General features: G+C 37.5%; 3 protein-coding genes and 1 long non-coding RNA gene across 6 annotated transcripts; 1 reads left to right on the top strand and 3 right to left on the bottom strand.

The window, feature by feature from the left end:
• Positions 1-13: 13 nt before the first annotated feature.
• LOC110848020 (protein sprint) lies at positions 14-22,687 on the top strand. Of its 3 annotated transcripts, none has more exons than XM_022095112.2 (15): positions 14-447; positions 524-1,129; positions 15,946-16,131; positions 16,740-16,930; positions 17,259-17,350; positions 17,526-17,667; positions 17,757-18,054; positions 18,834-19,794; positions 19,871-19,995; positions 20,361-20,801; positions 20,868-21,183; positions 21,250-21,482; positions 21,608-21,882; positions 21,955-22,073; positions 22,138-22,687. In XM_022095112.2, the coding sequence occupies exons 2-15, from the start codon at positions 881-883 to the stop codon at positions 22,245-22,247; spliced, it is 3,738 nt and encodes a 1,245-aa protein (XP_021950804.1). In that variant the 5' UTR covers positions 14-447; positions 524-880; the 3' UTR covers positions 22,248-22,687. The 3 variants fall into 3 exon arrangements, with proteins under 3 accessions (XP_021950804.1, XP_035706244.1, XP_021950806.1); XM_035850351.1 differs by lacking the exons at positions 14-447; positions 524-1,129 and adding exons at positions 5,090-5,438; positions 5,515-5,542; XM_022095114.2 differs by lacking the exons at positions 14-447; positions 524-1,129 and adding an exon at positions 13,665-13,914.
• On the bottom strand, positions 17,864-19,278 carry LOC118435097. Its single transcript, XR_004834499.1, has 2 exons — positions 19,142-19,278; positions 17,864-19,044 (listed from the first exon to the last, which is right to left on the bottom strand). It is a non-coding gene; the product is annotated as an uncharacterized LOC118435097 (long non-coding RNA).
• LOC110848023 (probable small nuclear ribonucleoprotein G) lies at positions 22,688-23,603 on the bottom strand. The gene is made up of 4 exons (XM_022095116.2): positions 23,438-23,603; positions 23,227-23,249; positions 22,983-23,107; positions 22,688-22,901 (listed from the first exon to the last, which is right to left on the bottom strand). Exons 1-4 carry the CDS (start codon positions 23,467-23,469, stop codon positions 22,848-22,850), a joined length of 234 nt encoding a protein of 77 aa, XP_021950808.1. The 5' UTR covers positions 23,470-23,603; the 3' UTR covers positions 22,688-22,847.
• A 127-nt stretch (positions 23,604-23,730) lies between these two features.
• On the bottom strand, positions 23,731-25,792 carry LOC110848022. Its single transcript, XM_022095115.2, has 5 exons — positions 25,640-25,792; positions 24,540-24,732; positions 24,354-24,459; positions 24,164-24,283; positions 23,731-24,039 (listed from the first exon to the last, which is right to left on the bottom strand). Exons 1-5 carry the CDS (start codon positions 25,695-25,697, stop codon positions 23,869-23,871), a joined length of 648 nt encoding a protein of 215 aa, XP_021950807.2. The 5' UTR covers positions 25,698-25,792; the 3' UTR covers positions 23,731-23,868.
• Positions 25,793-26,551: the final 759 nt, after the last annotated feature.

Below are 26,551 nucleotides of genomic sequence, written 5' to 3'. Positions count from 1 at the left end.
AACAAAATCTCCTCTATGTTGACAAACACGAGTCTCCAGCTGCAACTTTCACCACTTCCGGTTCATTACCAGCCCCCCAGGATAACTGATAAAGAGAAGAGACAATAAGAATGCCGTCCTCTTTGTGCTTGTGTGAAAGCAGCTGGCTTGGTTTGTTTGGTTGTGCTGTGAAGTTTTCTTAATCGTAATTTTACAAATTGTCGATTAGCTAATATTTTTATGACTGTGTTGTGAAATTGGAAGGGGATGGAACGAACTTTAGGTATATAACTTGTAATTGTTTTTACTTTGAATTTAAAGGGCACGCCAATATTATTAGGTGCCTTATTTTAGCTTAGTCAAAATTTGAGAAAGAGATTGCAATTATAATTGCCAAATTCCAAGTACAAAATAGAAAAATAAATTTCCGTTCTCGAAAATGATGTCCACGGTTGGAAAACGGCTCAGGTTTGTTTAACTGATTAGACGAAAAAGAAATTATCGTTATAATTTATACATGTATATGTTTTGTATTCGTAAATAGATGAACGTAGCTCTTTGTACTGATCGTTTCCAATAAACTAGTTTCGAATTATAGTGCAATTACATACATAATGCCATCCAGTCGGGACCTAGAACACAAACCGCTGATCGTTGGTTGTGTAAAGAAAGTGTGCCTCGGTTTAATTTAAAGAAATTTATCAGATATATTGCAATATTTCGCAATGAACGGTTTAAAAATGTAACAACTAATTCTTATACAAACTATTGTGCCAATTAACCACTGCCGTCGTACTAAGCAACATAAGTACTGCTGAGAACAAGACTGATTCATTATATTAGTAAGCAAAGTATATTAGTCATTCGCCAATAATATTCCGCATCGAAGGAGGAATACAAGATGATGAGTGAGTTTGAGAAACGATTTAGCAGTGACGATTTGTCCTCCTTGCTCGTGTCGAACAGCCAACTTGTCACAATTCCAATATCCACGAGGACAAGGGCGAATTCCAACGCCAACCTTCTCGACATGAACGGGCCAACGGGCAGGAGAAATAGTGAAACTCGCACCAGGAAAAGGTTTCACAGCATGGATGACATTTTCGACATTTGCAACGCTCCCGTCCGGCTACATCCTCCTGGTTTCAGTGTAAGCATTTCTTTTTATTCTTTCTCCACAACTTTTTTTTACGTAATTTTGTTTCCATTTAAATACTCCCAGTGCAGTGAAGCTTTGATACATATGATCATCTTTGATACATTTGATATGTAAATAAATTAGTTGGCAAAACCCTATCATTCTATGCTATTATCTTTAACATGCGTATAGTACATCACCGTGCAGTTATAGTTATATGACCTTAATAGAGGGTGTCCTGGCTAATATTATTTTACAAAATCCTGTCTGTTTGCCGTCTTTATTGGGTATAAATTTCCCCATTTACCCAGCATTCATAATTTCAGCTCTTTGCTATCAATTTCACAAATCTTTTAAGCCTTATAAAACATTGAACAATTTGTATTATAAAATTCTACCCCCACCACTTGACAGACCTTTCCCCCACTGGACCGATCACGCCCATGTTAAGGTCTTGTTAAAAGGTACGACTAATCCTAAGTAGGTTAAAATCAGGTGACATGATAGTTCTATAAGCCTAGGTTCGGGTTAATTGGAACCAAGAAATTGTGTGTATGAGTTATCTAATTCTATTGTCATTGAACACAATAATGCATTAGATTTGTTTGGACTCGTTGGTTTATGATTTACTTTCATGTCGACATAAAATCAGAGTCGATGAGTTAATAATGAGTCCGTTGTTTTACGACCTTATCTCCTGTTGCTTGTAATAAATTTTAATCTGGTATGAGACGACCCTGCGAATACTGCGCCCCAGAGAGTGCTTACTGCTTATCCCTTTGTTTTGAAACTGTTACTAGAAAAATAAGTACATTGTGGTTGCTTTTAATGTTAATTCTTTCTGAAATGAGTACAAAACATTACTCGAAAGAAACTTACAAAAGCAACAAAGTTACGAATTGCATTTTGTAATCATTGCACTGGTTTAAAAGGATAATCCCTAGTCAAAATTCAGTTTTAATTTTTGGTCATTTGCTTTTGAAAATTTGTATGCCTATGTTACATTTATATTTTATTAATTTGCATGGATAAATGACTGAAAAAATATCACAAAATATACCAAATTATGATCATCTGCGGCATGTTGAATCCATTTCTGGAAGGATGTATGAATTTGACTGCAGTACTACATATATGCGTGTTTTGTTTGACTTGGTGGTGCTTTAAGATTTATATATTATTGTTTACAAGAACTACGAGTGAACACCCATCCAAAGAAGGCTTCACCAGCAGAGGGAAATGCATCTGCAGGTCTTCTGCCTGGAGATCACATTCACATTTTTTATGAAAACGAGCACGAGTTTAGCGTAGGTGGAGAAGATCGAATGCGTGTTATTTGTGTTGTTTGGTGGTCTCCAACGGATCGTATATACAAGAATATGTATGAATGTCTTATACATCCTCCAAATCCTCCAGTAGTTGCAGTTATCAACTTATCGTAACTTTTGGTTGGGATGTTAAAGAGGATATGGAATGGCATTCTTTTACTTTGGCTGGATAGGGGTTGAGCAGCAACATATATTTTGGAGAATTCCCTGCTGACCATGGAACGGAAGAAGGATATTTATGTGAGATGTTTTTAATTCTTAATGAATATTCGGCTTGGATGTGCTCTCTCTGGTAGGTCGAGGTCTGGAGGCGAGATTCGAGAGAAGCCCATATTTACCTTAAATGGAAAACAAAAAAACGAAGCCACACAGTACATACATTATGTACAGAACTTGTCTTTGGTAAAAAGAGGTTTTATATTTAAAGTCAGGGTTTAGATATCAGAACCAAGAATTGTGCAGTGGTGTGTGTTACCAGTTGAACTTGGCGCTTGATTACACACGTGTCTCACATTGTCCAAGCTAATGTCACCTAGCGGCAGGTGGGGCACTATGTTACATTTTTCGTTTCTAGAGGGCGTTTTTCGCTAAAGTGTCAAAACGTGTCCAAAACGTTGACGAACACGATAACAACGAAACACACCCTTTAGATCTGCCGAGACTTGATCAAATGAACGGGCACACCCCCTAAACTTGACATTTGACCTGTGACCTGGGCACACCCACCAGACTTCACATTTGACCTGTGACCTTGGCACACCCACTAGATTTGACATTTGACCTGTGACCTTGGCACACCCACTAGATTTGACATTTGACCTGTGACCTTGGCACACCCACTAGATTTGACATTTGACCTGTGACCTTGGCACACACCCCTGGACTTGACATTTGACCTGCGACCTGCGTACAACCCATAAAGTTGACACTTTACAGAGTTGACACTTGACCTGTGACCTGGGCACACCCACTACACTTGACCTGTGACATCGGCACACCCGCTACACTTGACCTGTGACCTGGGCACACCCACTAGATTTGACATTTCACCTGTGACCTGGGCACACCCACTAGATTTGACATTTCACCTGTGACCTGGGCACATCCACTATACTTGACCTGTGACCTCTGTGCCCCACGGTAAAGTTGACACTTGACCTGTGACCTCTGTGCCCCACGGTAAAGTTGACACTTGACCTGTGCCTTACTAATTTTAATTACCTACCAGCGCCACCTATCGGATGTTGGCTGTTTTTCAGGGCTAGAGGGCGGGCTTTTGGTTTAAGTGCCTAAACGTACTTAAAACGTTAGAACAATGCCATACTTCAGAGTTGTGACCTAACGTTTTTCGTGGTAACCCCCTTTAGAGTCGTGACCTAACATTTTTCGTGGACACCCCCTTTAGAATCGTAACTGAACGTTTTTCGTGGTAACCCCCTTTAGAGTCGTGACCTAATGTTTTTCGTGGTCAACCCATAGAGTCGTGACCGGACGTTTTTCGTGGTTACCCCGTTTAGAGTCGTAACTAAACGAATTTCGTGGTCACACCGATAGAGTCGTGACTGAACGTTTTTCGTGGCCACCCCCTTTAGAGTCGTGACTGAACGTTTTTCGTGGCCACCCCCTTTAGAGTCGTGACTGAACGTTTTTCGTGGCCACCCCCTTTAGAGTCGTGACTGAACGTTTTTCGTGGCCACCCTCTTTAGAGTCGTAACTGAACGTTTTTCGTGGCCACCCCCTTTAGAGTCGTGACTGAACGTTTTTCGTGGCCACCCCCTTTAGAGTCGTGAAGAACGTTTTTCGTGGCCACCCCCTTTAGAGTTGTGACTGAACGTTTTTCGTGGCCACCCCCATTTAGAGTCGTGACTAAACGTTTTTCGTGGTCACCCCCTTTAGAGTCGTGACTAAACGTTTTTCGTGGTCACACTCAATTACAGTCGTGACAACGTTTTTCGTGGACACACCCAATTAGAGTCGTGACGGCACGTTTTTCCGTGGTCACACCCTTTAGAGTCGTGACGGCACGTTTTTCCGTGGTCACACCCTTTAGAGTCGTGACGGCACGTTTTTCCGTGGTCACACCCTTTAGAGTCGTGACGGCACGTTTTTCCGTGGTCACACCCTTTAGAGTCGTGACAACGTTTTTCGTGGTCACGCCGATGGGGTCGTGAGTGAACGTTTTTCGTAATAAAATAATAAAATCGTTTTGCTTAGAGCCCGCACTGCGGGCTTAAGAGACTAGTTTGTAATGTTTCTCTTAAAGTTTGTTATCATTCTAAAGTTCAAAACCAACTATACTATTTTGTTACATGTGCACACATAAGTAACTCCTCAGCGACGATACATCTCAATTCCCAACTTTTTCGAGCGAGGATCGAGTAACACGCTACTTTCCTTCTATTTCGTATCAATTACGGTGGTCTGGTTTATTTACTGTTAGTTTGGTATTGGTTAGTGGTTGCGCTCCTGCTTGTATGGGGAAAAGGAAATTCGGGTAGTTTATTGCTCACCCAGGATTGCAGGGCTTTAGTTCAGTCCGTGAAAACCGTCTCGACGTGTACTCGTTCTTGTTTGAGAGCTGGCTCTTGTTCCCTCGTGTTGCTTGTGTTGCATTTCAGTGGTGATGTGGAATTTGTTCGTGTAAAGACACAAGAGTACCATGTCAGTTTTCGCTTGGATGCTCAGTCATCAGTGAAGTGCAGTGGATGGAAGTTGTGTAGCAATGTCATGTCCGCCGTGTGTCAGAGGACGACGACGACAAACTTAACTTTCTTGTAAACTCCACAACCAACCGCGTGCACGGATACTAAAGTTACAAATCCGGCGTATTGGGATTTACATCAAATTCTCCGACTTTAAAACATTTCCAGGAGAATCTAGTGAATATTTAATGCGAGCAAAAGTTTCAGCGTGTCTCACTTGTGAACTGAATGAACATTTATATTATTCCTGTCATTATTGCTACCTAAAATTGACACCTGGAACCAATAGATGCAAGACCAGATTTGTTTTATTGACGTGTTTCTTGTTTTTCATTCTCCATTAAAGAAAATATCGATATTTATTTAGGCACTCATCTTATAACTTAAAAAAACTGGTGAGTATGTCTTTTGGTTACTTTCGTCTTAATTTCATGCTAATAAAAATTGAACGCATACAAATTTTCATTTGCCAAAAAAATGAGAATCATTCTAGACTGTCAGTAAAGTGGTATGATGGAATGAGGATAATGCTGCCTTAAGCGAAATTAAACTTCAAAATGTAAAAACATATCATTTATTCGTACCATCGCCATCTTCATTTGCCACTGTGTGCGTGCATATAATTATAGTTATAATTCGTCCATTCTTTAGCAAGTGTATTCTTGGTACCGTTTTCTTTACTCATCCCATTGTCCTCACGTGCTAGATTTCACTCTTTTTTATACTTATTCTACGATTAAGCAATTTTTTGTCAAGTAAATGATCCAATCTGTACCTTAATTTTGCTTTTAATTTAAATTCAAGCTTTGCATCTTATCTCTGCGCAGGAGAAATCTCATCGGCATTATAATGCTCGTTAAGCCCCCTTCATCAACAAAAACAGTTTTGTGTTTTATTCTTCTTTGAGAAACAGCAGAGCCACATCCTTTCATTATGCAAAAACGGAGTGCAAGTAGTAAGTAGAGTACTATTGTACATAGTTTGTTGGTGAATGCGACTGACTCCACTTTAATTATCCACCCTTTGGTTATGTTTTGTGAATGAAATCTTCTCAGCCCTTGTACATACACACAAGATTTAGTGCAACATCATATTTCTGTTCATATGAGACACTTTTGCAAATGAGGTTTTTTAACTGAATACAGTATGAATCATTATGAAATCATATTGCAACTTGATTTATGACTTATGAATTTCTTTGTTTGCAATATCCGGCACTTTAAAGTTTCGTTTTTAAGTAAATCTGCTACCAAATAACTCAAAACTGGTACATATGATGAGGTAATTCTTTTTAGAAGTGTTTATAAAGTGAGCTGGTGATCAAAAAGATTGAATGACACCACCTTCAACCTAACCAACCGAGTTAACCCTGTTTGTCAATCTACAGTCAATGGAACAAGTATAGGCACCACCCACACAAGCTAAATAAAACTTGTTATAACTTTGACATGCATTATCAAATTAACATGAAACTTTGTACGCATTTAACAAATCTAATGTAGTGTACGATTATAATCATGTCTTATTGATTAAAATTAGATAAACATAGTTTTTAAATAATTTGTTGGAAAATATGCAAAATTAGTCCGCAAAAAGTATTGGCACCCTCTAACTTATAAAATCATAAACCAAAGAATTACCAATTTTATTACGTCACACTGCTTCTAATTAGTTAGTTAGTTATCCAGTTTATTCAAGTGTCAAAAAAAACCCACAGTACAATTAAGACTGGACTCCCGGGAGAGACACGACGCGAAAACAAATAAGACTCGTCAATATAAAATTAAACTAAGTCTAATAAGATAATTAATAGTAATAAAATAAAAAAACAGAGTTCTTCGTTACATATGTTAAATTAATAAACAAAGTCGTCGCTTCTCTTCTCAAGTAGCCAACTATTTAGGCCTGCTCTAAAACACAGATTTGGATTTTCTAAATCAGTAATTTCTTTGGGGAGAGAATTCCAGAGCGAGGAAGAGTAGTACAGATTAGAGTTTTCATAGAGTTTACTATTATGTGTGATTGCCGAACAGTTACTACTACTTCGTGTTACCATATTACAGTGATTACTGCGCGGAGAGAATAGTTCATTCATGGCTACGACTTTAGAACCGAATTTTCTAATCTTAAAAATATTCCATAAACTATAGTACTCAAGCCGTTCTGTGATGGTCAACAGATTACATTTTTCCATCAACTCAAAGTAGTTAATTTTACCGTGGGCCGCAAAGCATTCTTTTTTGGCGGAAATCAAATCATCCGAATTTCTATTACACCAAAATCTCTTTTTCTTGTATTTCGCTATATCTGGATAGAAGTGCATGGCTAGCAGATTATTTGTGACCTTCTGGATCTCGCAGAAGCCCTTAATTCTCGATGGACCCCAAATATTAAGACAATAATCGGTAACAGAGTTTATGTGGGCATTAATTAACATTGATAACATGTGAGTAGTTAACATACGTCTCAATTTGTTAATAAAACCTGCACTCGAGCTGACTTTAGCGAGAACAAAATCAGAGTGTTTTTTGAATGAAAACTGATCATCAATCCACACACCTAAATATTTGAAAGCAGTTACTTTCTCGATTTCATGACCATTACAAATTAGTTTCTTCACAATAGGAGTATTATTACATTTCTTGCGAATAATCATTAATTTGGTCTTACTGTAACTCATTGTTAGGCCATTATCAGTACACCACTTATCCGACCTATTTAATATTACTTCCATTCTCTCTATACCATGATTAGGATTTGTATCGCTGAGGGTCAGACAAAGGTCGTCGGCAAACAAGTAGTACATACAATCAAATAATACGTTTTTGACCTTATTAAAATAACAAATAAATAGAGCAGGTCCATTGACCGTTCCTTGACCGATACCCCTGCTGTCGTGGAATGACTTAGATTGAAACGACCCTATTTTTATACTTATTTGTCTATCCAACAGAAAATTATAAATCAGACATGCTAGATTTACATTAATTTTAAAAATATCCAAAAGATCGTTAACAAGATACGTATGTAACAAGGAATTGAATGCTTTCTTTAGGTCAAAAAATACGACTATTATTGTATTATTGGGCTTATCTAACTCCTTGAAAATACTATTTGAAAACAAAGTAAGTGCTGTTTGACACGATCTGCCTGATCTGAACCCATGCTGGTTTTCATCTAGTAAACCTTTGGATTCTACGTGATTCATAAGCTTAAAATTTATACAGTATTCAAACAGTTTACTTAGATTAGGTAACATTGAGATGGGCCGATAGCTATCCGCATCTGTTACTTTGCCCTTTCCTTTGTATAACGGGACAACAATAGCTTTCTTAAATTCTACAGGAAATTCCCCCGATTTCATAAAACAGTTGAATAAAATACATATCGGGATAAGAATATGTGGTACAAGATTTTTTAAAATTACAGCGCTAATTTTGTCAGTGGGTGACGTTTTCCACTTCATTTTCTTGACAGAGGATGAAATGTCATGTAGATTCAAAGTAATTTTTTCATTCTCCATATTTTGGTCGGATTTAGCTAAATTTAACTTATTAACTAGGGTTACATGTTCCTCTTGTGAGGAAGTATCCGGGATTAAAAATGCATTACTTAACAATTCAGCTTTTTGAGCATCATCGGTAATTAAATTATCGTCTTTGTGTAAAAATGGTATGTCTAGGCTGACTTTTATATCCTGGCCAGTTAATTTATCATACGTCCTCCAAATATGATTACAGTCGGAGGTTTTTTGAAAGTTTGACATGAAGAAATCCTTCTTCGCTTTGCCTACTTGGTTTTTTACATAATTTTTAAGTTTACGGTACCTTAGTATATTATCTGGCGTGGGTTTAGTATCACAAATATTTTTTAAACTATTTCTATGATCAATTAGATTAAGAATATGGTCAGACATCCATATTGCTGAGTTTCCTTTAATTCTTTTCTTTTGTGGTGGGGATTCTTCATCAAGAAACTTGAGTACAATATTTTGAAACATATCTAACTTATCATTCACGCACGATAATTCTTCAAGCGGTTCCCAATTAATTTTAGTAATACTGATACCAAGTTTTTCCCAGTCCACATTTTTTAATGGACGGTATATAACAGTCTTGGGTGGGACTTTAATTTTGTGTGTTCTATAAACAGTATATGTGAACCTGTGATCCGAGTTTGTCAAACTGAAAACACAGAAAATTTTTGCGGACAATTTGTATAAATTGGATCTAATAAGGTACTAGTTTTTAGTGTGACCCGAGTGGGTTCGGTGATTATCTGCTTGAGCGCAAAACTACTTGTTACACTATTTAAGGACTTGGTGTGGGGGTCTGGAGTTAAGAGGTCAAAATTTAAGTCCCCCAACACCATATAATCTACTTTGTCCTTCTCAATTTGAAATAATAAAGACTCCAGCGAACGAATAAATTGTGACTTTAAAACTTCCTTTGGCGGCCGATAAATCAAAATAACAATGATTGGCTTTCTAAATTCGGGGAATATTTGAACACACTTAATTTCGACTTCAACAGGAAAATCAACGTCATAAGTAAGGGGTAAGTAACGTAAAGATTCATTAATGTAAATTAAAGAGCCGCCACCATCTCTAGTAGATCTATCTGACCGTACAAGGTTGTAACCTGGGATTGACATGAAAGTTGAGGGAGTTGACTGACCTAGTTTCGATTCTGAAAAGCAAGATACTGAAAAAGGTTTAGTGGTCAAAAAATGTCTAATTTCATCTATTTTGCCCAGAATACCGTTACAATTAAGGTGTCCTATCCTCATTCCATTCATAAAACTGGGAGGGGGAACTTTGGCTATATTATTTAAATCTATGTTTAAATTTAACTGTACATCAATATTAAGATTAACACTTTCGTCCTCATTAAATGTTGCGTCATGAGGTAAAATATCGGCGAAGTTTGTAGACGATGAAAGTTGAGATGTTGAGCATGAGGAGCAAATCCATGATTGTTGGAAGGTTGTTGTCCATTCAGCACGGGGAATTTTATTAGGCAGGCAAATGCGATGGCAGGGGGATTTACAGGTTTTGCAGCGGATTTTGTGCTGGTGAGGCTTAAAGGCGAGATGACATTCCATACAATTTAAGGAAGACATAGTTTAATTTAGATTCCAAAATAAATAAACATGATACGGTATGAGTTATTTAAAACTCGCCTTAGGTAGGCGCTTAATGTGCGCCGGAGCGATCGGTCCGCATACAACCACACGGTCTCAAACTCCGACCATGTACTTGGGGACGTAGAGATCGCCCCGTAAGTCCGCTGGTATCCCCTCTGACGAGTAAGTGGTGGAAATGGGATATGCGGGTGATGTGGCTGGAACAGTTTATTTCTGAAGAACAGGGGTGGAAGGTTGGTGGCTGATCCGAAGGTCGCCCAAAAAGGTCAAAGATGTGGTCATGGTGTCGAAATTCATCTACCACTGTCTTATTATGTCTATTGGGGAGATGATGGAACAAATTTAAAGTTTGGGGGTGGCCGATAACTCCAAAAACTTTAAAAGTAAAAAAATATTCCTGGAGGAATGAATTCGCTGCACATTCGCTGCACGCTGAGGACTCTTGTCACTTAATATTACGTGGCACCTCCCCTCGACGGAATTAGAGTATAAATAGGCCTTCGAATGGATCCCACAAGTTTTTTTATAACGCTTTTCTATATGGCTGCCCACACTTCTTTCGAACTTTTGATAAGCTCGTTTTTCGACGAGTGGTTTCCCACCAGTCCCTCTTTCCTCGACACGGACAATCAAAATCACATCGGAAGACTGTGCGGCCAACGAAAGAAGCTTAACCGTTTCGATTTCCAAAAACTTACATAGTTAATTTGGGTAAATGTTTGGGGTCACTGCATTTTTGGAATATTAAATTCTTTCCTAGGTCAAGTTTTTGTCAAATAATTTAAAATTATCGCTTAGAATGATTATTTGGACCTCATTGGTCATGATTCCATCGATAATGACCAGCTACCTACGCCACGACCTAGTCATTTAACCCCAAACCATAATCGCTCCTCTTCTGTGTTTAACTGCCATATGCACATATTCGTTTTTCTGAGCCTTTTATTGCATCCGCCAGACTTGAACCATTTAATTAGCTCTGAATAAGTAAAATTAGCTTATGTGAGACCAGCAGGCCCTTTTTCATTCATTAGGAATCTATTTAGGGTGGTATTTAGCCCATTCCAATTAATTGGGTTTGTTCGTTTCGGGGACCTTCGCGCCTGTCGGGATACTGGACCCTCAAACCCCATTGCATGATTTTTGATTGATCAGCATATTGTATGATATGTTGACCCCACAGTTCGTACTCAAATTCAACATGGTTTTGGGAGCTCAAATATTCCGATCTCGAGTGATAATTTGATTTATTAACCCGTTGATTTTAGGATTAGGTATCTTTTTTCTACCGGATCACTGGAAACCAGCAATTAAAAATGTCGCTTCATGTTATTTGGCTACGTTTCGAATAGCAAATATAGCGGAGCATGTTTTTTATCTGAATTTTCGATATCCAACTTTGTTTGATTAGGAGGCAAGATTATTTCTTGCTCCGCCATAAATAGCTCGTTTGGTGTCGCAATTTTGACTCTAGACAATACCATTCTCGACTTACGAAGCAGATAAAGTTATATTTTATGATCTGATTAACTTACCGTGACAAAAGGCACAGGTTTATCGTTATAAAAATTTCGCACAAATAATTAAGACATAGGTTGCCAATACTTTTTGCAGGTTCCAACCTGACGCGTTGGTGTCAAAATCAGAATAACGTTACGGTTATATAATTTCAGTCGGGAATATGATTATAATCGAACACTACATTAGATATACTAAATGTGTACAAAGTTTCATGCTAATTTGATAATGCATGCCAAAGTTATAACCATTTTTATTTAGCTTGTGTGGGTGGTGCCTATACTTGTTCCATTGACTGTACGCATAAACTAATCTTAAGCAGATGAGAGCTGGTTGGTATGCAACAAACCCTTCCTTTCATTGCATCACGCATCTTGAATCTGTTTTATTGAATTAAACCCTGTTCTTTCCACTTGAGTGGAGATATATCGCATCGTTCGTTTGTCTACTGTCACATTATCTTAAATTAGCTGAAGCTCGTTCATTCATTCATTCACGGTTTGACAAAGATGAGCTCGCTGTTTGATCGGTTTCGTTTGATGAAAGAAGAGTGGAAGTGAGAGAATTGGTTCAGTTAATGGGCAAAATGGTCTAACCTGATGTATGCTGCTTAGTATTTATGTGGTATTCAGTCTATGGCAGTGAACAGCTTTCCGATTTGTGGAATCTCGCCAATAATGCACGCGAAACCTAAAAATGAGAGGAGGCAGGAAGTGGAAATCGAGTCACTCTGCTGTTGCACATTCATCTCGAGTTTTTCATGTCGTTCTCTTATTCCCTGTTTATTTTTGGGAGAAAGAAGAGTCGTTTTGTGCAGGGTAATGGGAATGGCAATATGTGAATTCGTCTTACGCAGGATTTTTTACATTTATTTTATACATGCCAGTTACCAGTTTCGTTGATGTGTCTACATTTGAAATCTCTCCCGAACTGAATGCCCCTACTGCAATAATCCTACTACATCAACAAAGATTTAGGACAGTTGTTCTGACTGATTGGTCTGCATGTATAGTCTTGTTGAGATATGTAAAACGACAGTCTGCTTTTGCGATATTTTGGTTCGCAACGTTAAATAGTACGGTTTTCTATCTAGCTAGATGCACAAAAAAATAGTCATTCGAGCAGCATGAAACTCTTATATTTTGGGTGGGTTATACATATCTCTGTATTATATTGGCAACCTTCATTTCATGCTTATTTCATGTCCGTTCTTTGCCAAAAGACACGATATGTCTATCTGAATGATAATAGATATTTACGCTGGCGTTGCAGGATTTCATTCCATTCAGTTCATAATATACGTACGTATAACTGCTCAGGATGAAACGTGAGACGACTGATCACTTGAGAATTTTAGTTGTTGATGATGACTCACTTCCTTTGGTTTTCTTCGGATTTGACTGCCAACTAATGCAGTGTCATTAAACACTAGCCCAGAACCCACCTCGTTAATTTATCGTTCATATTGCTTTGTAGCATTTTAGTGGCAACAACACCTATTATAAATAATACCTGGAAAAAGTGGGTCTGCTAGTGCCAATAATTATATTAAGAAATGTGTACCTAGTGAAAACTTTTTAAAAGTAATAGTAAATCAGTAAATGGTGAACGTGGTTAATGAACATATGCAAGAATGATATTTGTTAATTTCCTTTACCACCAATTGTGTGAACTATGGTCCTTGTTGAGTGAGATACATATAAAACTTGATTAAACAATATTGGTAAGCAAATATTAATGCTTACTTGTGACTGACCGATACCATTTCTGGATCTTCCTTATTCTGATGTACTGAACTTTTGTTAAGCACATACCAAAATAATCTTATCTTGCAGTTGACAACCGAGAGAAAATTGGAGGGCGTATGTGAAATAAAATATACATGAAAAGAGCATGCATGAAAAGTGGAGTCTCAAACTAAATATGTCTATTTCGAGGCATGTTATTTCTGGACATACCTTTTCTTAGTGAACTAATAAAAGCATACATAAGATTGCGAAGACGACCGATGGACCCCGTGGAATTGGGGTAATAAGTTGGTTAATTTTCCATCTTGGGAAACTATTTCTCTGATTGGATTTGACTTGCTGAATTTCCTTGTCTGGTAACTTTTTTATCTCGTATTTTTCTTGTTATTCCCTGCAGAACAGCAGTATTCTGTCAAATTATCTCCAATTGATTGTCTTGTCTCACTGTGTCCAGCTCTTGTCTTATTATCAAAGTTTTCGATTTCTGATGGATATACATACAAAGATGTTAGGGTGCATAGAGTATTTTTTGGATAGTTGATGACACATGTATGATAGTATCTAATAATTACTATTTACGGTCCTGTACATTTATGATGTTCGCCCCCATTGTTTCTTACAAATGAAGTTTGTTGCTATTTACGTCCCTTTTACTGCATAAATCAATTATACCTTCTACTTGTACATATGTAGCTAGGCTTCCTGCTAATTGTGCTAATAATATGAAAAGAACCACTTTTATTGTTCGTGCATGGCATTGTGACAGAAGAGTGGAAATCAAAATTGATTCGCTCTGTTTAAAATGACGACAGTTATCAATGTCAATTTATTGGATAGATCATGAGTGAGTTGAATAATATTTTGGAGGCGAAGGATAAAATATTGTGGGGGAGTAATAAGTAAAGAAACGGAAACATTAATTACAACGAGAAATTCCCTTCACGTTCAGCGTAATAGATGCGATTGTCTGGAGATTGGTGGTTTGGCTTGTGCCGAATTTCCCGACATTATTAAAGACTACAAAAAGTTTGGAGGATGAGGCAGCGATTGTCATTAAAGAATGCATTTGTTTGTGGTTAAAAGGCCAAGTTCACATTCTTTTTGATATTAACTTGTTTGCTGCTATGCTCCTCTGCTGCTGCGTTTCACCCCATGAGCTAAATAGTGGTATTCATATGATCATGGCATGCACCAAGGAAAAGCCACAGAGGATGGAGCGAGGGGAGCATTATTGTTGTCGGTCGGTGTTGGTGGTGGAAGTCAATTGGGGACATTTATTTTATCAGTGTAGACAGATGGGTCGATGAGTTTCGGTTAACTACATCTCATTCACTGTGCCTGTGTCGTGGAAAAGTTTGTTGGAATTGGAATTATAACGGAGGGAGATGCATCCACTAAGCAAAAGACAACTGCTTGCACCACAAACAGAAGATGTAATTCAGCAAACGACTTTCTTTTTTGGTATGAGGCAAATGAGTAATGTTTCGGGTTATCTCTTGTTCAACTTTCTTTTTGCAACTTACTCGCTTCCGTTCACCGATTACAAGTTGCACGATATGATGCTACACGCGACTGACTGGGGATGAGTGCATGGGCAATTTTATCTGTTGCATTCATTTTTAGTTGAATTGCTCGTTTACTGCTTTCTTGACTCCCGTTTGATCCGGAATCTTCTTTCTTTGTGTTTTGGTCGACTGCTACCGCTGACTTTTTCCTGCTGCACTTTCATCATGTCATTCATTGACTTGCCATTCCATTCTTCTAATAAATATAATGGATAAATACAAGGAAGAAAATGGAACAATATTCATTGTGCCAGCGTCACTAACTTTTATGTGATTGCATTTGTTCAGTTTAGTACGACAATGACAATGCTATTATTTTGGAAAGATGTTTGCCTTGTAAGCAGTTCTTTTTTCTAATCAAGTAAAATAGTGAAAGTGAAGCAGGAATTAACCGCTGTGAATTCTGGTTCTTTCCAGGAGGTTTAATCAGAAGATTTATTATATTGTTGGTTGGGTTGAGGGGACTAATGCAGCAGACACTTGGATGGTATCTTGTGGTGCATTTGAGTTCAGAACTTTTCGAGGAGGAGAAAGTGAAATATCAGATCTCGTCAGACTTTTCAACACTTTCTAGTTTCTTTCTACTACACGTGTACTACTACTGTTTAATACGGAAGATATGGCGATCGAGGCACACATAAGCGTACTTGTTAAAATTTAGCAATGATTAGCCAGACCATGACTCATCATGTGACAAACATTGACATAGTAGACTTACCAATATTTCTATATAAATAGTTGGGTAGTTCGACTGTTGGACAACAAAATGTAAATTAATTTCACAATGAGTATTATTAACTTCCGGTGTATTTGTATTTTCAGATCATGTCTGACTGTGTCCCATCTCCAGAAAGTGACTCCTCATACGCTTCCAGCTCCGAATCTGGTCCTTCCTCCAACTCGTCATCTCCTACTTGTGAAATTTCTCTTTTGGAACGATTGATTCGAACGCACCCTGTTTGGTTTCTACCATCGTTACAAAGATCTGGGGCTCTGCACCTTCTCCAGGTAACATTTCTTACTTACTCTAGTGCTACGGTCCATATTGAGAATGCTCCCACAAATTCATACCAACGTTAATGTACTATTTTGGCCGAAAAGACACACCCATAATTTTTTATAGCGTTCACTATTTTCAGGTGACGTAAATGTCATTCATAATAAACAATCCCAACATGCGTATATAAACTTTTACAAAATATGATCAACAACACTTGTATGGACATATTTTGTTTGCACTTATTGTGTGTTTGTGATAGTGCGGTGCACCGTTGGTTATTTATTGGTAATATATTTTTGGCGTCGAGTTTACATACGTACAACGTATTAGTTCTGCACTCGTAGTATTAAGAATTTAAGCATGATGAATGTATGTGCACACTGAACCTGTGTAATATTGCCACTTTAAAGGCTTGCCCGTGTATTTGATTTCACATGGATAATAGTTGATCATTCACGCAGTGCAGATAATGTGTGCTCTTGTACATGACAGGGAATTAATGAGCAGGCTATAATTGACACTTGTATTGTGCAGCCTAATTTATAGGATGAACGTGTGGAATGTGATTTAAGCCTCTCGACCCCCATTGTATTATTATGTATTATCCTTACAACAGGGGCGCAACGTGGGGAATTTCCTTGTCCGTAGTTGTACGCTACCAAGAACAATGGCCATTTCAGTCAAGCTGCCAAGCCATGTAGAACACTACCTGCTCAAGGCGAATGGGAATAAAATATCACTGGAGAATTCTACTCACGATTTTGAAACTGTTCATCAGCTTATTGCCCATTACTGCGGCGATACAAGGTATATAATTCTTTCCACACTTTCCCCTCCACGTTCGAAAATGTGCTTTCACCTCCATTTTTTTCTCAACCCTACCAGTTTCGAAAAGAAACCTTCGCACCAGAGCTAGAGAGTTTTTAAGCAGAGTGCGGATACTACTTAATGGGCGTGCTAGTGCTAGTCCCAGTCCAAACTAATTATATTTTCAGTAGTAATTACTCAGCCAACATTCCAAACTTCCAATTGGCCCACATTCGTGGATTGACACCCATCACATAGTTAATTAGAAACTGAGTGAAAGTGAAATTTTATTGCTAAAAGTTTTAAGTTGCATTTTAAAATATTCTAGCGACGAAATCCCAGTTTGTCTCCGACTTCCCGAGATCATTTCAGATGCAACATCTCGACAGAAATTAGCATCATTGGCATTACTAGGTCAAGGTAAGCAAATTTTAATCTATTATCGTGCAACGTGACCAGGTTCACTAATAATCATAGTATGCTAGTTTCATGGTCATAATCATAATCATAGTATGTTAAATTGTGATCATGTTAGTTTCAACCCACTGCTAATATATAATTTTTTTTAAACAATATTCCTGTTTGGCTTCCACAGAATTCTGGTCACTACCTGCTGGAAGTAGCAGTGCAGGATTGAAAGATAGTCCTACTGATCCAACGAGCCATCCTTCTTTGGTGCAATCCAGTCTAGGAAGCCAATCAAGCTCAAGCCACAGCCTATGCGATCTCTCAAAAAAGTAAGAAAAATATGCTCCTGATATTAAAAATATTGAACTCAGGAATGGTGCATATGAAATTTATTTACATAATGACTCAACAAACTTAGACCTTGTCGACCCACAACGTTAACGCTGGAACTGGGAAAGTGCAGTGGTGGTGGTGGTTCTGCGACTCCGAATCCACCACCCGTGCCTTTGCGATGGTCCAGGTCAGCCTTACTGTCTCCCCTTTCGCCACCATCCTCCTTGCAGTCCACCCCCTCTGCAGATATCCAGTCCACCACCAGCGATAGAAGTGGGCGAACAGGGAGAAAGAAGAAGAAAAGAAACTCTGGCGGAGGAAACAAAGCCGAATCTATCCATTACAAAGACACGGAGATTTTGGCTTTGGATATCTTCAAAGGAGTAAGATGAGACTTCTTTACTTTGACTTGTTTGTTCCCTTTTGCGTCTTGTATTTACTTCTCATATATCCTCCCATATTCTTATTACTGTTTCATTACTCACCTTCTTTTGATTTTTTTCTCTTTCTCTTCAGGATCTTGTTGTGACACAAAAAATACATGTTGTTCTTGACTGTGTTATTCAGCCAAAAAAGCATGGATTTTTCTTTCACTTTCTCTTAAAAAGCATGCATAAATGTATCGTCTACATTTTGATAGAGGATCGTACTGTACTTACTACATTAGATCTGAATTTCCTTTCTTTGCGTCTTTACCTCGTGGTATAATACTTCTGTGGATTCATTTCATTAATTTTACTTTACTCTTTCGGGAATAACGAATGCACTGTACGTGACACAGTGCGTGAAAGTATTTATTAATCCCTTGTGGCTTACATAAGTAATAGTTGCTACTTTCTAAGTTTGGTCATATCCTGGTGTATATTGTATTGTAAATGTATGCATGCAATGTGTATCGGGTCATAGGAGCTTACATATATCGTCTGCTGTCTTAATATATCTATTTTAACGGGAATATAAAGATGACTCTTGCTATTTGTTTGTACTTGACACTGTGAGACGTGAATATTATCATCATAATTTATAATTTTGCCACCCACTCACATGGCTGCACTTGTAGATAAACGTGTACACACTCCACAGTGGCGTGCCCATTGTTTATTCAAGAGAAGCTTCATTGCTTACTTATTTATTTATGAACCTTTTCTTTTCTTTTTGTTAGACCAAGACGGTTGTTCGCGACAAGGAGAGCGATTACGAGGACTTATGGAGTCCACAGCAGCAGCAACAACCCCATGAACGTTCACATACCCCAAAATTGTCTACATTTAAGCCCGACTTAATTCCATCTGTTCTCACACCTATGGACGATGATGATAACAACGTTAATCACTCCTCATCACGCAGTAGCAGCAAGATCAATTCCAATCAATCTAAATTCAAGGATAACGCGGGAGATGAATTTGTCATACAAAATATGAATATTCACAATCATCGATTAAGTTTCAATGTTCAAAATTTAAATCTCACCTCGTGTTCGAGAAGCAGTGAAAGCAATATCAGTAGATCCCAATATCTCACTCTCGGCGACGACACAGCCAACGATGGTAACCGGAAGTCGCCTGGTCTGTATTCAGAACCTGTGGATTCAATAACGTTGAGGAAGCTGAACGGGAATCGTAACACTGAACCTAATATTAGATGGTCGCAGCCCACTCTATCCTTGTTGAAACTAGACTTTAGTAGTAATGGTGGCGATACAACAAGCAGGGACGATTATTGCCCCTCCAACAACATGACAGGAAGTGGTGGACAAGGAAAACCGAACATTATGGATCCAGGTCTAACCAAAACAACACAACATTCTGAAAGTAAAAACTTAATAAACATTGGGCAAACGGCAATTAACACCACACAACTGAGTGGTTGCGCTGACGTCAGTTTAGCAAACAAGTCTATGAACCAAATGCGTGCCAGAAAAAGTAGTTCAACTAAGAGTAGTCGAAAAACTCAGGTTACCTGTGCCAGTGTTGACAACCTGTGCCATACTAATTTTAAGAAGACACAACTTAAGCCACAGATGATAAACAGAGTTGAAGGAGACAACGTCGAAAATGCGACTTCATCACAACCAGTCACAGCAGACGAGAGGAAAGATGGGTCCAAAAATTTCAGTATTATAAGTAAGTTTCTAATAGGTATCATAAACCAAAACGTATTCCATCCAAGCACTACTATGAATATTATTTTTATTATTAGACACTTGTTATGAACCAATTCCGGGGATGAGAGCAGCAGGAACCCCGGAAATGACACCTAGCATGGAAATTCCAAACACCAAAGCTTGGTGTTTGGATAATTCCTGGGAGTTGGTAATGTGGCAGGTTGGTGAAATAAAATTTATTTCATTTCATCCCATTTCGATCTAGACATAAGTTTTTCATATACTTTCACTACTATCGCTACTTATTTCATCGTTCTCATCTTTCTCACAACTGTGAGACAAGTATGACCACTCCGAACGCTAAAATGTCATTCAATTTCTCCCCCAAAATTACAGATCACAGAAAATTGTTCATTTATTTTAATGGGTCAACAATTCCAACTACACTGCACCTTTCCATTATGACAAACCTCAAATTCAACAGTCGTCAATTTATTTTACTACTTTACACCAAAAATAAGTATGCATATCGTCTGTCGTCGGTTACGAGAATTCCACGCATTGATTTGACTTTTTGACTTACAGAAAGAAGAGGAAAGGCGTTTAAAGGAAAATGTTTCAAAATTCCCCGTTATTCCTTCTCCTACAAATGTGCGACGTAATAAGACGACTCCCAGTGAAAGCAGTCACGAAAATTCTACATCTTCTACAAATAATAACAGCACCAACGAAACGTACAATAGCTTACAACGTCGCTTCTCATGCTACGACAATTTGGAACGTAGCAAAGCCGAAATTAATGCAGATGAGGTGACAGACAGCGATGAAGAGGACAAAATTTCACCTCCATGGAATTCTAAAAAATGGGATCACTTGATGAGGATAATTTCCGAATCAACTCAGCAGCTAGACTTACTCTCATCAGTGGGTAATACTGTTCACAGCAGTAGCAACAATGCCAGTCTTCATGAAAATGAAACTTTTCGACCAAGCAGGAGTCCAAATATATCGGATCCAGTGCTTCAAGTATTATTCATTTTTTTGTTTCTATTTACACGTTTATGGCATCGCTAATTTTTGTATCTTTTTAAGGTCACGAGAATGCTAGAGGTTGGTAGAAACGTCGACAAGGCTGGAAAATCTGTCAAAAAAGTCGTAAAACAATTGGCCACCACAGATGACGGTGTTTTTGGGCCAACTATAAAAAGCTTCATTTCGTGTACAATTGCTGCTAAAGTCCAGGACCCATTTAAAGTCATGCGTAACGTCCGACAATTTTTTTCGGGAATGAAAAATTACTTGGTTGGCATTTCCAACTCGGAGAGTGAAGAGCTGCGCAAGGAAATTAAAAAGCAAACGGAAACATTAAGTCATAGCGAATTCTTAAACATTGATTCCATTTTGGAAGGTATTTTATCCATTAAGCCATTAATTATTTATTTATTTACATAATTAATTAATCATTTTCAATCAGATTGCCTAGTGGATCTCGTGATTTCACCACTGAATCTGCACATTCGAGGATTGATTGAAGCTTATAATGCAAAAAACGGTGAACCACTACACTTACCATCCACCCCAGATATTGCTCAGTTTGATAAAGAACATCAGATCATCTACGCAAAGTTAAGAATTATCTACTCAGGATTTGAAGACTCGATATCTCCACTCGAGAAGCTTGATAAATGGAACGAGTTTGTTTGTCAGGTATGTCATCAAGAAAAACCAAAGTGTTGACGGAGGGTGCAGACTTCTCTTTCTTTTACTATGCATGTACAAAAAATAAGCAATGATACTTGTGTATTTCATGTAATGAAAATGTTGTAACTCAGGTTCAGGAGCTGGACAATTATTCTTCCGATTCCTTTCTACCTCTTTTGTCGCAAACAATGGGAAATGTTTGTTCTGCTAATCTTCCCTCGCATGTCGATTACATGATTGGGCTATTGCCCACGGCTTTAGCTGAGCAAAATAATTATTCTTTATCAATGCTGCAATCTGCAGTCTCTTCACTGAAAGTTAACAAATCCGATGCAAGAAAAGGAAGTTTAAGCCTTACTTCAGTACGCGTTCTCATACCAGATGAAAGAAATGGAACTTTAATCAGGTTAACACAAAGCTTAAATTGTAGACATTTGTTTAGCGATCTAATTAGTAGAGCTGATTTTGTCTATTTTAGAAAAATGGTACCCGTCAGGAATTCGACGACCAACAAGGAAGTAGCAAAAATATTGGCCTCCAAACTATCAATCACTAATCCCACAGATTATGTTCTAGTCACAATAAAGAATGGCGAAGGTGAGTAATGGCCGAAACTTGATCTAATGAAGTTTTTTTTAAAATTTGCATATCCTATTTTCAGAAACCATTTGCCCAGAAAGCGAATTGGTTTACAACTGCGTTGATGGAGGCTCGACAGCTTTAGCATACAAAAGATATGGATGCCAAATTGGATGGCCGAAAATTAATTAAGTCTTTTTCTTAGTTTTTTAAATTTAATACTTTGTATACTTTTTTCCTACTATTGAAACTATTTTAATAACGAAAGTTACCGAACATGAACTAAAATTAGATCAATTTAGACCAACCAACTAGTGTTCATTTTATATTCTGCAAAGGTTGTCCCTTGTCTGTAACGATACCTTATTTTTACCTACTTCTAGAACAAAATATGTTAACGATTCAACAACACACACATCTTCATACATGTAATTGTTAGTTTAAATATGTGATTGTGCTATTATCTATGTATTTATGTACATTCTCAAATTGAAGTTCGGTGGCAATATAATGATTGATATTCATCTATTGCCTTATACTAAATAATGTGCAATGTTACTATTTTATTTATATAAATTGACTGATTGGGAAGCTCTGATAAAAATAAAGAGATCCTACAACACAACTACAAATATACGACAGTTTTAAACCTTTATTACAAAAGACATTTAATTTTCACATACAAAATTAAAATATGAACAATATGGCCTCATTTCAAGGCAGCAAATTAGCCTAGAGTCACCTATGAACGAAATCGACAGTCCAAAGTATAGTAAGTAAGTAGTAAAGTAATCACGTTACTCTTTCTAATGCTTCCATCATTATGATGCTGTTACCTCGGATCACCTGAATAAATACACAATGCTCATTTAATTACAATACAAGATACTAATTTGAAGTTTGAGCACAACGAACAAAACAACTTACAACCATTCCAATATTTTTCTTATTTCCATCTTTACAGTCTTCAATGGTTTCATCCAACACAAGGTTCATGAAGGGATCGAATCCACGCAGGATTCCGTTAACTGATCGCCCCCCATTAAGCTTCACTGGAAATAAAAACAAAAAAATAATTGCAACCACATACACATATATCCTACGCGAAAAAGTTGGCATCCATGTGAAATTTTCCCCATAGATAGAATATGATTATTTAACTTTCACTTACTTGCTAATCGCTTATCCATCAACCTGAAAGTATCAAGTAAACATTATTAATCACCACCTTCATTTTTGATTTGACCCAATTTCGATGATACAAAGGTTAGCCCTTGTATCTTTTCATCCCTTCTTAAGAAGGGAAACAGGTGATACATAAGCCGGTGAATGTATGTTTACAAACAATGGGGTCAAATGAATACAAACGGTTGAGCACTTACTTTTTCAACTCTGGAGGATGTGCCTTACTCATCTTGAGTCCTTGGGACCTTCCTGGTCGACAAACTAGCTGGGCGTTGGTGCAAACGTGGAGGAGGAAGAGAGGAGAAAGTGAACATACGCCACGAAAAACAGGGCCGGTGAAGCTTTTGAGAGAAGCCGCTTTCAATGGCGCTCCCCTGCAAACAGAGTCTGGATTGAGGTAACTTGAGATATCATATACACGCTATATGCAAGAATTGCATGAAAAAAATGATTTTTATATGCAAATATCAATTAATTAAAACACGGTTTATGAGCTTCAGGAAAGTGCAATTTTATTATTTCTATTGGTGTTATACATTAACAAACTTTTCACAAGTTCGTGCTTGAGCAGAAAAATAATACTGTGAGAACGATTTGACTCCTAATGGGTCTTCGAAATGAAGTTTCCTTAATACTTATCACAATTCGCTGCCGAGTACTGAGTGCAAACCTCATCACGAGTTAATTCACTGTAGTTTGGGTCATTTATGAGTCCAGAACCTTCCATCAAGTTGTGAAGACTGCAGTAATTTGTTCCGAAATCAAGAACAGCGAAAAAAATCCTCGACGTTGAAAATCCCTGACCATGACAAATGATGAATTATTTAGGTATCTACATGTTTTCGTTCGTACCACATTTCTCATTATAGTTATATGAATCATAACCGTAATGAGTCAAATCATAAGTTATGATAAGGACTCACAACTAAATTACATCCTCCAGACGCAGTGTTTGGGTAGAACTTGAACTCGAGATCGTCAGTATAGCCGGCTTTGGGTGTTGTATGCGTCCCTTTTAAAATGTTTCCATCGATGGAGCCAAACTGTTTGGAAATATGTCCAGTTGTCATTAAGGAACTCAAACCCATTGTAATTTTGGCAAATAGGAATTACCGTATACAGACATTTCTGCCCACTACCGCAAGTAGCGTTTGTTTTCCAGACTTCCATCTGTTGAATCAATTTATTCGCTACTCCGTCACATTTCTCCTGGAATGTCCTGTCATTTTTAAACATTGTGCATGTTAGATATTTATTTATCAGTGCAACGGATTGTGGGTTGTGACGTTACAAACTTACCAAGTTACGTTGCAGGAGGCGTGAAGTGGGTACTTGAAAATGGTCGGATTTCTGAAAAGACAACCCCCTCCGAGAGTAATTAGAGCTAGGAACACGATGGTGCCAATGATGCATAAACCGCAACGCATCTTCTTACTTTGTGGACAACACTGTCGCGATCCTTGTTCTAATGAATCGTTGGTCGACGTATCAACTGTTTGGAAATGAGTCGGCCAAAAATTAATTTTTCATGACAATTTTCTTCTTGTTTTACACGGTTCGAGGAGTCTTTTGTTTAAACTCGCCTTGTTCTTGACAAAATTTTATCTAGTTACCGTACTTGTATCAGCATGATACCAAACTTGCCTAAAGGAAGTAGCAAGGCCAGCGTGTATTAAGCATTTGCACAGTGTTCCGACGAAATGGATATAATACATATAAAATTGTATCGTGTATGAATTGCATGAATTGTTCGAAACTTTCATATGTACATATACTCAAGTATGAAATTATTACATTTTCATGTGGTTGGAAGTTGTCAAATACGCTAATTTAAATTACTCAAAATCATTACGTGGGAAAAATTGTGAGTTAAGAATAAATAACTCTAGAGAGACCTTGTTGTAAATTGGTTTACACTGATTGTGTTCAAACTAGATAATTCAGTTTAATCGTATTTAAAGATGAATTAAAAATCATTTCGTCCAATTTCGTGCAGTACCCCATTTCGTGCATTGAACACTGATTTTGCATATTCCAAGGTAGTGCATGCGAAAATTGAAATTATTTTTTATATAAATATAATTTGTGAAGTATGTGCATGATCCTATCGAATGCATAATATGGAGTTTCAATGAATGGTGCGTGATTTATGTAGAAGTTGCCAAACTACTTTTATTTTCTAGATTCCAATGCCAACGTAGCGTATGACATAATTTATAATATTTAGGAATGATATGCATTTGCAAATATATATAAAAAATAAACAAAAACAAAACAAAGTGCACCTTACTTATTCTAAATTATGAATTGCAATACGCTGAACTCGTCTTACAAGCTCCATAAGCTTCTTAAATCAGCAAAGCATGTACGTACGTACATAAGTAAAATTCGTTAGATACCTTTGTCATCCTCAGTTTCAAGCACAAATCTATCTCCGTAGCCGTCTTTTTCCGCCATTGTTTTGTTATTTACTTTAATTCGAACTCCATTTATCTGTACTTCCCGTACTTATCGCTTGGAAATGATGATGTTGTAAAATAAGACTGCAAGTTCTATTTGAACTGTGTTTACCTAAGTATGTGCCTTACGTCGTCGAATTAACGAGTGCAGATGTTGTACTGTTTAAGAAGGTACAATAATTGATGCCGCCTCACTTGCTTCTTTGCAACTTTGTGGAATTTGATTAGATATCGAATATCGATAAAGTGTACGTTGACAGTATGTCAGGAAAGTTTTGTGCCGATTGCTTTCTCTTTAATGATTTACTCAAAGTATCATTTCCACCCAAATAATTACGTGCCAAGCTTTTACATTCTTTGTAATTTTCTCCTCGTACATATTTTCATAAGCTGGTGATGAAAGTTCGACAGCTTATACTTTTTACATCACCACAGGATGAAAATGAGTCGTGTGGTAAAATGTCAAAGTACATGATTCTTAACTTTCATCACCACTACTTTCGATCAAAAGAGTCTGAGTTAAAAGTTCAATCACGTAGAGTTCAAACAACTTTGATACATCAACAGGATGCGAACCTGGACAGAAAGGGAGATCATTTTTGGAATTAATCTCCAGACAGCAAATTTGCAACTAAAAAGAATCATCCAACGAAATGAGCAAGGCATTAGTAGACAAGCATTTTCCCATTCGTGTGATTAGCAAATGGAAAAATGAACATTATTGTGTTGTACTTTAATTAGAGTAAAATAGCATCATGTTGTAGTTATTAGTGAATTTTTGTATGCATTTGTCGTAAGCCTTTAGTGTAGAACGAAGACACTTAACGCTATACTTAAATTCATGCAGAACAC

The sequence above is a fragment of the Folsomia candida genome, unplaced genomic scaffold (assembly GCF_002217175.1).
Source record: "Folsomia candida strain VU population unplaced genomic scaffold, ASM221717v1 Fcan01_Sc003, whole genome shotgun sequence".
NCBI classification, from domain to species: Eukaryota; Metazoa; Arthropoda; class Collembola; order Entomobryomorpha; family Isotomidae; genus Folsomia; species Folsomia candida.
Note: the sequence above shows the minus strand (reverse complement) of the source record. Positions and strands in the feature narration are given on the sequence as shown.